The following is a 12,114-nucleotide window of genomic DNA, read 5'->3' on the forward strand; positions in this document are numbered from 1 at the left end:
TTGGGCTAACATAAGTTTATCTTAGCCATTACAATCATATTCACATGTCTGCATTAATTTTTTAACTTAAATGTACAAATAGACATAACCTAAAAATACCACAGTCAAGATAATACTAATATCTTGTTTATGGAAAAATCTGCTTTCCCCAGATGTTGATATTTTTTGGGTATGTTTTTAGTAAGTAAAATTAGTACTTAATGCAAAAATGGCTTTAACCATCTAAGACTAATTTGGTTAGCAAATAGGTAAAGTAATCATCACAGTGATGCTAGATCACCAATAATATAACTACAGGAAATAGATTTTTTTCAAAAACTCATCATAACAATGAGAGTTATCAATTTTTAAATATTTACTTTAAGTATATACTAGGCACTGTGCTCTATGTGATTCTTCACCATAACTCCAAAGCTTAGGCATTATTATTCCCATTTTATAAATAAAGAAATTGATGCTAAGGAAAATTAAATAACTTACCTGAGGTAACCAAGCCCTGTCGTTGGACATTGAGGTCATTACCAGTTTTTTCTATAGTACTTAAGTAACAGGAAGCATTTTTGATCAATCTTTGCTTATGTATCCAGTTACCAACATAGGATAAATTCACCAAAATGCAAGAATTTTATAAAAATAAGTATTCAACTTTTATTATATTCCTAAAGGTGCATTTAAGTAGATACAAATGAAGAGAAATTTTCTGTATTTTTTTATTTTGAACTAAATTTCTGCTGATCTTTCTGCAAATCATTCAATTAAAGTCTACATATCTATTTTTGGTGAGGAATGTTTCACATTTAAAAATATTTTTATTCGCCTCTGACTCAATTTGCTTGTATTTTCACATTTTTAAAACTAATTTAGGAAGTGTGTATGTTTAGTATTATCAATGTTATTAGGTAGTGGATGTTTCCATGTAAAACGATTGAATTTGTTAATTTTATCTATTTTCATATGTCAGTTATTTTGCTTTTTGATATTAGCAAGTTCTAATTATGTGATATAAAGAAAATAGAAGTAATTGTTCCATTAAACCCAATATAATAAAGATCCTTCAGATCCCCTACATTTAACTCTCAGGTGACATAAAATATTACCGTATTCTCTGTATGCTATAATCAGAAAAAAGAGGTACTGCACTAAACTGCAATTCCCCATGTGTCTTTCATCTTTGCAACCTAAGACAGCAGCAAGCACAGAAAGTTTATTACTTCATTATCTGTATTTCTTATGCATACATTTATTTGCGGAATGAATTATAAAATGGTAAGAGCCAGAAGAGAATTACAAATAGGATTATAGGGCGTTGACAAAAAAAGGATTCATATTTACTGAACTCTTTCTGTATTACTTAATCTTAAAAGTAATCACTCTATAACAAAGCTGAATACACCAAAGATAAGTGTCCAGCTTAATTTTGAATGACATAAACCAGCCTGGCATATGTGGGAGGGAAAGCTGGGCCAAGTATCTGAAACCTTTTGGATTGTGAGGTCAGTTCAGATCTAGGATGACCCTTTTACTTCCTGGACTAGGGAAGGAAAGCTATTAATTATCCTAACAACTTAAAATACCTTTGTTGACAAGAAGCCTCTTATCTAGTGAAATTTTACACAAAAAATATGTGGTTAATATTCTGCCTTAAGACTACCTGTTAAAAATGAATTACTTCCTTATCATAGTTTTTCGTTTACTTCATACCTCAATTTTAGATTACAAAACTCTTAGAAGAATTGAGAGAGGCCAAAGAGAACCATACCCCAGAGATGAAACATTTCATGGGCTTAGAAAAGAAAATTAAACAGATGGAAATGAGACATAAACAAAGAGAGCAAGAACTTCAACAGGTAAAGTAGTAAATCACATGTACATATTTGTATAGTTCTTCACTTTGAAGTACCTCCAGTTTGCTATAGTTTTGTCATCCCTAGCAAAACTTACTTTGTAAAGTGTTTCCATTATATATTGATCTTATTAATAATATATAGCTTTTCAGAGAAAAATGACTTTAACCTTTTGCACTCGGATGTCAAGTGTGACTCGACACGGTTAGCATCGGTAGCAGGAATCGAGAAAAAAGCAAGTGAGTGCAAAGGGTTAAATCTCAAATACCTGAAGATTGATTTGTCTTATATGTGAAGAAATAGAGAAACAACTTGTATCATGATCTTATGTGCCTAGCACTAGTAATATCATTACTGTACTTAATCACAAACAGATGAATTAATGGAAATTAAAAATGTCAGAAGGGCATGATGATATAGTTTGGGCACTAGCCATGGTGCTGATATTTAACTTTGCTTGAACGGTGTATTATTCGGTTTGGTCTGACAGCAAAATTGTCAAACTGAGAGGCTTAAAAAAAAAAAAAAAAAAACAACTGTTGAAACCGGTTTGGCTCAGTGTATAGAGCGTCGGCCTGTGGACTGAAGGGTCCCTGGTTCGATTCCGGTCAGGGCATGTACCTTGGTTTCAGGCACATCCCCAGTGGGGGGTGTGCAGGAGGCAGCTGATCGATGTTTCTCTCTCATCGATGTTTCTAACTCTCTATCCCTCTCCCTTCCTCTCTGTAAAAAATCAATAAAATATATTTAAAAACCAACAACAATTTTCTCATAGTTTGGAGGCTAGGATTCCAAGATTGAAGTTACAGCTGATTCATTTTCTAGTGAGGTGAGAGTTCTCATCCTGGCTTGTAGAGGGCTTTTCCTCAGTGTGTGCACTGCAGGGTGGAAGAGGGAAAAGAGAGAGAAACCTCTCTGGTGCCTCTTATAAGGACACTAATCCAATCATAATCTAATTATGTTTGGGGCCGCACCCTTGGGACCTCATGTAGGCTTAACTAGTTCCTTACCCTAAATACAGCCACACTGTGAGTTAGGGCTTCAACTTATGAAGGGGTAGGAGGGTGGCACATATTCAGTCTAAATCAGTGTAAGTTATATATTCTTTGCAAATAAAAATTACCACATCCATGCAAGCTTTATGATTGACCTGAGTTCCACAGAGAAACCCTAGGTCTATTTAATCATATCAAGATGAATGAAATTTATTTCTCATTCTTACTCTTTTATTTGTGGACTTCTCTTAAAAACACATTGCATACCAAGAAATAATCATCCACAGTAGAGTTAAGGTATCATAGTGCATCACCATTTATCCAGAACCCACCCTTGTGTGTCACTTTTTAATGCCTATTTTAGAAAATGGTTGTAAATTGTTGATAAATATGTTAAACATTTGCTTTCTTGTTATAGTTACATTCGGTATTATATATAGCCTAATGACAATTATTTTATAGTGCTATAAATGTGATTAATTAATGTTACATATGTATTTATTGAAAAGTCACATATATGGTGTCACATAATTGTATACACACAGTTTGAATAATTATAAAGGTAGTGTTCATTAAAATACATTTCATTCCAAAATTGAGCTATTAGCTGTTAAGATGTGTAGATTTTGGGGGATATTATTATTGCAATACGTTTTCTAATTTTGACTGTTTTATTTGCTAAAGCAAAAATGCAGTAGGATTTTAAAAATATCTTTGATTCATAGAGGTGATGGATTTCAGTTTCATAGTAAAATGCTAAATTAAGATGTTATCTAAATGACAACGTTAGTTGTTCTGACTTGAGTTTCCCTCACAAAAAGACCAATTAGCAACCAACAATTCATAAACAAGGCAATTGTGAGAAATCTCAAAACACAGGTGAGTCTGAAGTACTTTTTTGTCCCACTTAGACCAAGAAGCACTGCATTCAAAGGGTAAGAGGAGCAGCCACACTCTGACAGCATCGCCCTCCCACAGGCCAGCATAGCGCTGCACCAAAGGGTACCCTGCGGCCTACATTTTCTCCAGTGGGAAAAAGAGCCCAAGGTGAACATCCAGCCTGCCCACCACTGTGGGTTGCTTCCCAGGAGGCCCACTTGGTCTCACCTCATGGAGATTTCAGGGCAGAATCTATGGGGCTCAGCCACTGGAGATCAGATTGTGACTGCAAAGTTCACCTCCTGCCATGGACACACTAAATCTTTAGCTACATGTAGAACAATTCCCTCAAGGGGAGGGAGGGGGGAAACAAAACAAAAACTGAACAACTCCTGCAAATCAAAGCAAACTGAGGCAAAATCTCACTAAAAACCTCCTCCTCCAGCTAGTGACCCACAATCAAGAGGAAGCTCAAAACCCGGATCTTTTCCCTGAGGAGTAAAGTGTTTGAAACCCACATTGGGCACTTTAACTTTTAAGACCTGCACCTGAGAGATGAACCTCCAGAACTTAGCTTTGTAAGGCCATGGGGCTTGTGTCCCCGAGACCCAGGAGGCTCTAGCAAACTAACAGGCCTAAAGGCCAAGTGCATACACCCACTCCAGGCTCAATGCAGAGGCAGCACCCAGGCTCTCTGTGAAAGAGCTCTGCTTATCTTAAAGCATTAGCCTGAGGGGCAGGCATCTAATACAACACACATCTAGGAGCCGACTGAAATACTCTCCAGGGACAAGACTGAAATACTCTCCAGGGACAAGGCTCGTGAGAGCTATCTTTACACTCTTTCTCTCGCCTTGCTACAACTTGCCAATATCTTCCAGAAAGGAGCTTGCACCCTTATTTGGCACCTCAATTTTTGTGGCTGCCACCCAAATATATATTGCCTTGTTGGCCCACTGGACAGTATATATTTGCATACTTAATAGCTGCTCCTGAGGGTCTGGCTTCCGGTCTACCTGAATCTAGGTGCTGAGATCCTCCCCTTTGAGTCACTGACAGGTCTTGACACACTGCTAACTAATGGAAACCACTAGAAATAAAATAGGTTGTTTGGACAATTACAAAAATTTAAGAGAAAACCAAGAACTAGGACAAGGAAGGCAGAGTTGAATGACAGCTTCATCTACATGACACCCTTCTTCAAGACTGTGGCAGGTGGCTCTTTTATCCAATGTATAGAAACTAACACAGTGAGTCAGGAAAAAATGAAAAAATAGTGAAATATATTCCAAAAGAAAGAACAAGATAAAGCCTGTGGAAAAGATCTTCAGGGAACAGAGATAAGTGATTTATCTGTTAAAGAGTTCAAAATAATAGTCATAAAGAAGCAAATGAACAAAGTGAAATTATAAAAAAAGTACCAAATAAAAGTGACAGAACTGAAGACTACAATTACTACACTGAAAAATACAATCTAGGTGTTCATGGAGGAGAAGAAAAGATTAGTGAACTCAAAGATAGGACAGTGACCTGGCTGGTGTGGGTCAATAGTTGAGCATCAACCTATGAACCAGGAGGTAATGGTTTGATTCATGGTCCAGATACATGCCCAGGTTCTGGGCTCAATCCTCAGTGCTGGAGGCAGCCAAACAATGATTCTCTTTCATCATTGATGTTTCTATCTCTCTATCCCTCTCCCTTCCTCTCTGAAATCAATAAAAGTGTATTCAAAAGCTTTAAAAAAAAATAAAGACGGGACAGTGAAAATCAGAGCAGCAAAAAAGAAGAATGAAAAAGACAAGAAAGAAGTGAAGGTAGCTTAAGGCACTTATGGAACACCATCAACAGACCAACATTTGCATTACAGGGGTCCCAAGAAGGGTGGAAAGGGGACAGAAAACTTATTTGAAGAATAATGACTGAAAACTTTCATAACCTGGGGAAGGAAATAGCATCCAGATCCAGGGTGCCGTGAGTTCTGAATAAGAAACACCCAAAGAAACCCACACCAAGACATATTGTAATTAAATTATCAAAAGCTAAAGACAATGAGGAAACCTCATAAGACATCAGCAAAAACTTTGCAGTCCAAAAGGGATTGGCTCAAAATATAGCAGAAAGGACAAAAGGAATTATGACAAACTCAGTCATAAAATAAATCACAGGAATGTAATGTACAACTTAAACATAGCTAATAATATTGTAATATATGGTGACAGAAGGTTACTATATATATTGTGAGGATCATTTCACAAGGTGTATAAATGTTGAAGCACTGTGTTGTACCCCTGAAATACATTATATGTCAACCATAATTTCACATTTTAATTTAAAAAAAAATACTGGAAAAAAAACACACAACTTACTACCAGAATACCCAACAAAGCTGTTATTCACAGTTTAAGGAGAAATGAGTTTTCCAGACAAACAAAAGCTAACTTTACATCCCAAAGGAAGTAGAAAGAGAACAAACGAAGCACAAAGTTAATTGGAGGAAGGAAATAAAGATCAGAGTGGAAATAAATGAGACAGAGACTAAAAGACAGTAGAAAAGGTCAATAAAACAATGTTGGTTTTTTAAAAAGATAAATGCAAACCTTTAGCTAGACTCACCAAGAAAAGAAGAGGACTAAAATACATGAAATCAGAGATGAAAGAGGAGATGTTACAACTGATAACAAATAGAAAGATCATAAGACAGTACTATGAACAATCAATTATAAGCCAATAGAACAACCTAGAAGAAATGGACAAGTTTCTAGAAATATACAAACTACCAAGACAGAATCATAAAGAAATTCAAAATTTGAACAGACCAGTCACTAGAACAGAGATTAAATCAGTGAACAAAAATCTCTTAAAATTCCAATGACTTCACTGGCCAATTCTACAAATCATTTAAAGAATGAATACCAGTCCCAAACTCTTGCAAACAGTATAAGAGGAGGGATCTCTTTGAAACTCATTTTACAAGAGCAGCATTACCCAATAACAAAACCAGGCAAGGATACTATGGAGAAAAGAAAATGCAGAACAATATCTCCCATTGAACATAGATGCTAAAAGCCTCAACCAAATATTAGGAAACCAAATTCAACACTACATTGAAAGGTTCACACATCATGATTATTCAAAAGATGCAAGAATCATTCACCACCCACAAATCATTGATGTGATGTGTCACATTAATAAGATGAAAGATAAAAATCGCATGATTATTTTAATAGATGCAGAAAATTTGACAAAATTCAAGTTTTTTTTTCACGGTAAAACTCTCGAAAAATGGGATTTGGGGGAATGCACCCCAATACAGTATGGTCCCCATATTAGAAGCCCACAGTATCATCATACTCAATGGTAAAAGCTGAAAGCTTTTTTCTTCAGATCATGAATAAAACAAGGATGCCTACTCTCACCACCTTTATTCAATATAGTATTGGAAGTCTTAGCCAGACAATTAGGCAAGAAAAAGAGGCACATAAATTAAGGAAGAAGTAAAACTTTCACTATTTGCAGATGACATAATGTTATATATAGAAAACCCTAAAAACACCAAAAAACTGTTGGAATAAATGAATCAGCCAATTTGAAGCATACAAAATTAATATGCAAAAATTGATTGTGTTTTTATACACTAATGAACTATCAGAAAGAGAAATTTTTACTAATTAAGATTTGCTTTAAGGTCATTCAAAAACATTTTTTAACAGCCAAACTAATAGATACAGAGAACAGATAGGTAGATTCCACAGGTGGGAGGTGAGGATGGGTAAAATGAATTGGGTCAGAAGTGCCAACTTCCAGTTAAAATAAAGTCATGGATGTGTAATGTACAGCATGTTGACTATAATTAATAATATTCTCTATAGTAATAAAAGGGTAATATGCTAATTAGACTGGGAGACCTTCCGGATGTTCTTCTGGACAAAGCCATGGTGGCGGGGCCAAGGTAGAGACGGTTAGAGGCCAAGAGGGGAGGGCAGTTGTGGGTGATCAGGCCAGGATGGGACAGCAGTTGTGGGTTATCAGGCTGGTGGGGGGTGGGGCTGTTGCGGGTAAGCAGAACAGCAGGGTGGCCAGTTGGGGGTGAGCAGGCTGTCAGTGGGGGTCAGTTGGAGGTTATTAGGACAGTGGGGGGGGGGGCAGTTTGGAGTGAGCAGGCCAGCAGGGGGGCAGTTGGGGGTGAGCAGGCTGGTAGGGGAGACATTTGGGGGCGAGCACAATGGCACAGGGGGTAGTTGGGGGTGATCAGGCTGGCGGGGGGGCATTTGGGGGTGAGCAGGCCGGAGGCAGAGGGCAGTTGGGGGTGAGCAGGCCGGCAGAGTGGTTAGGGGCAATCAGGCAGGCAGATGAGTGGTTAGGAGCCAGCAGTCCCGCATTGTGAGAGGGATGTCCAACTGCCGGTTTAGGCCTGATCCCTGTAAACCAGCAGTAGGACATCCTTCAAGGGGTCCCAGATTGGAGAGGTTGCAGGCCAGGCTGAGGGACACCCCCCCCCCCCCCGTGCACGAATTTCATGCACCGGGCCTCTAGTCTATACTAATAAAAGCCTTGGGGGTGATCATGCCAGCAGGGGAAGGTAGTTGGGGGCAATCAGGCTGGCAGAGGAGCAGTTAGGTGTCAATCAGGCTGGCAAGGGAGCAGTTAGGGGGCAATCAGGCAGGCAGGTGAGCGGTTAGGAGCCAGTGGTCCCAGATTGTGAGAGGGATGTCCAACTGCAGGTTTAGGCCCAATCGGGCCTAAACCTGCAGTTGGACATCCCCCAAGGGGTCCCATATTAGAGAGGGTGCAGGCTGGGCTGAGGGACACCCTCCCCAGTGCACGAATTTCGTGCACCGGGCCTCTAGTCGTATATAATAAAGAGCTAATATGCTAATTAGACCGGACAGCAGAACAACCATCTGGACGACCTTCCAGACAAAGCTGGAGCTGCAGCCGCCGAGGCTGCGAGGGATCAAGCTAGCCTGCAGCTTCAAAGGCCTACCCTCACACAAATTTCATGCATCGGGCCTCTAGTATTATATATTTGAACTTTGTTAAAGAATATATTTTAAAATCTCATGTCAAGAAGCAAAGTAGGTAAACACTATGCTTGCCTCCTCTCACAACTGAGAACCACATAAAGACTAGCTGAACAAAAGTTGTATAACTAATGATATAATAAAGAAGCCACACAAGATTATAGGCATGGAGACACAGAATGGACCCGTCCCACACCCACAGTGTGGTGATTCTTTAAGAATCAGGAGATATATCTTAGCTGTGGTATGACAGCTGCCAGCCCCACACCAGACTCCCCATCCTAGGACACCATTATAAGAGGAGTCTCAATAACATCTAGCTGTGAAAACCAACAGGAACTGCACCTGAGTGAGATGAGTGCTGCTCGAGAACCAGGTGATCCTCTTGAGCTGTGCACAAACTCACTTGCTCACAGACTCAGTCCCTTTGGGCCTGAGCACAGGCGGAACAGCTCAAAAAGCATCAGGGAAATATGAGGAACTGAGCTGACTAGCTTCAGAGCAAGGGCTGGAGGCCACAGTGGTCAGGTCAGCTCTCTCCAGGGACAGAAGCACTGGCAGGCAACAATGTTCTGTTGAGCCCTTTTCCCACCCAGCTGGGAGATGCAGGCTGGGGCCAAATGGTAGCTCTCCATTAACCTGGCTGACACCATTCACCCATCCTGGTGACTCCTAGAGACAATTCCCTACCCAACTCATGCACCCACCTGAACATACCTCAACCTAATAACCGCCTTGTATGACAAGCCCACAGCTAACATTCTCAATGGTGAAAAGCAAAAATGTATTTTTTTGAAGATCAGGAACAAAACAGGGTTGTCCACTTTCACCACTTTTATTCATCATTAGAGGCCCGGTGCACGGGTGGGGTCCCTCAGCCTGGCCGGCGATCGGGGCCTGGGGGAAGGACCATGGGAGGTTGGCTGGCTGCGGGAGGTTGGCTGTGGGAGCGCACTGAGCACCAGGGGGCAGGTCCTGTGTTGAGCTTCTGCCCCCTGGTGGTCAGTGCGTGTCATAGTGACCAGTCGACCGGTCATTTGGTCAACCAGTTGTAACGGTATTGAAGTCCTAGCCACAGAACTTTTTTTTTTTTTTTTTTTTTTACGAGAGGAAGGGAGAGGGATAGAGAGTTAGAAACATCGATTAGCTGGGGATGTGCTACTGGAGATGTGCTCGCAACCAAGGTACATGCCTTTGACCGGAATCGAACCTGGAACCCTTCAGTCCGTAAGCCGACGCTCCATCCACTGAGCCAAACTGGTTAGGGCGCCACAGGACTTCTTAATTTCTCTTGCTGAAAGTTCGTTGTTGGCATCTAAAAATTAATTTCTCTATATTCTGTATCCTGCTACTTTAACAAATTCACTTATTAGTTCTAATAGCTTGTTGGTGAAATCTTTAGAGTTCTATATAGTATCACGTCATTTGCAAATGACATTTTTACTTCTTTCTTTCCAATTCGAATGCCTTTTATTTTTGGTCACTGAGTATTTGTGGCTGAAGCGACTTTACCTCTACCACCTGGCTCACCTGCATCAGTCACAACCCCTGTGTGCTCAGGGAAAATGAATTCTATGCTCTCACTTGTGCTTGAGGAAATTATGATTAGTCCAAGCTCTTGGCTATACTACCTATGTTTGTATAAATGTACTCTGTTACGTGTGCACAATGACAAAATTGCCTCACAACACATTTCTCAGAACGTATCCCCCCTCGTTAAGTAGCACATGACTATAATTAGAATAAAAAGAATTCTAAAATTCATATGGAATCACAAAGGACCCCAAATAGCCCAACCAATCCTAACAAAGAACAAAGCTGTAGGCATCACACTTATTATTTTCAAACTATATTACACAGCTATAGTACTCAAAAAGTATGGTACTTGCATTAAAAGAGACACATAGACCAGTGGAATAGAATCAGAAGCCCAGAAATAAATCCATGCATATACAGTTAACATATTTGATAAAGGAGTAAAGAATACTCATTGGAGAAATGATAGTCCCTCTGATAGGTGATTCTAGGTAAATTGAATGTCCGCATGCAAAAGAATGAAACTAGATCCCTGTCTTCCATCACTCATAATGGATTAAAGACTTCAAGTAAGACTTGAAACTATAAAACTACTAGAAGAAAACAGGGAAACAGCTCTTTGACAAGTACTTTTTGAATATGAGACTTAGAGTACAAGCAACAAAATAAGTAAACTAGTGGAACTACACTAAGCTAAAAAGTGCACAGCTAAAGAAATAACAAAATGAAAAGGCAACAAAAAAATAATATATTAAAAAAAGAAAAGGCAACATGACGTGGGAGAAAGTATTTGGAAACCACACATCTTATAAGGGGTTAATATCCAAAATATACAAGGAACTCATATAACTCAACACCAAAAGGAATAATAATTATGTGATTAAAAATCACATAAAAGGCCTGAATAGACATTTTCCAAAGAAAATATTTAAATAGTCAACAGGGTAAATGAGAAAGTGCTCAAGTTCACTAATTATTAGGGAAATGCAAGCCAAACCCACAATGATATACCACCTCAGCTGTTTAGAATGGCTTTCATCAGAATGACAACCAGTACTGGTAAGGATGTGAAGAAAAAGGAAACCTGCACTGTTGGTGAGCATGTAAATTGGTGCAGCCACTATTGAAAACAGTATGGAGGTTCCTTAAAATATTAAAAACAGTCCTACTAAGTGATACAACAGTTCCACGTTATATATCTGAGGGAAACAAAATCACTACACCAAAGAGATAGCTGAACCACCATGTTCATTGCAGCATTATTTAGGACAGCCAATACATGGAAACAATGTAAATGTCCACTGATGGATGAATGGATAAAGAAAATGTGGTGTGTATACATACAATGCAGCAATACTCAGCCATAGAAAATGAAATTCTGCCATTTGCAACAATGTGGATGGACCTTGAGGGCATTATGCTAAGTGAAACAAGGAAGAGAAAGACAGATACTATATGACCTCACATGTGGAATCTAAAAACAAACAAAAAAAAAACCTCATAGATAAAATTGGGGGCTTGTGGGGAGACTTGATAAAGATGGTCAGAAGGTACAAACATCCAGTATAAGTTCTGGGGATGTAATGGACAGCATGGTGACTATAGTTAACAATTCTGTATTGTGTTTTTGAAAATTGCTAGGAAAGTAAATCAAATTTTCATCACAAGAAAACAATTTTGAAACTACGTGATGGTATTAGCTTAGAATTGAACATGTATACAGCATGTTGTGTTCCCCTTAACTCAAACACCTGTTCACACAATATTTCTGAGTGATTTATTTTAGAATCATTAAGTTATTCTATAGCAAGGCAGGATTATAGATAAAAAGTTATATTG

At 39.0% G+C, this 12,114-nt stretch overlaps 1 protein-coding gene across 4 annotated transcripts in view; it reads left to right on the plus strand.

The window, feature by feature from the left end:
- Positions 1–12,114, plus strand: part of CEP162 (centrosomal protein 162) — an 84,227-nt gene that overhangs the window by 69,827 nt on the left and 2,286 nt on the right. For 2 of the 4 annotated variants that reach the window (XM_079780188.1, XM_079780189.1), the window contains exon 26: positions 1,713–1,847. In XM_079780188.1, the coding sequence (XP_079636314.1) occupies positions 1,713–1,847 (135 nt within the window). Of the gene's footprint in view, positions 1–1,712; positions 1,848–3,750; positions 4,907–12,114 lie in introns of those variants that run through there. The other 2 variants (XR_013813959.1, XM_079780190.1) reach the window with 2 other exon arrangements.

Source organism: Cnephaeus nilssonii (genome assembly GCF_951640355.1).
Source record: "Cnephaeus nilssonii genome assembly, chromosome: 9".
Classification (NCBI taxonomy): Eukaryota; Metazoa; Chordata; class Mammalia; order Chiroptera; family Vespertilionidae; genus Cnephaeus; species Cnephaeus nilssonii.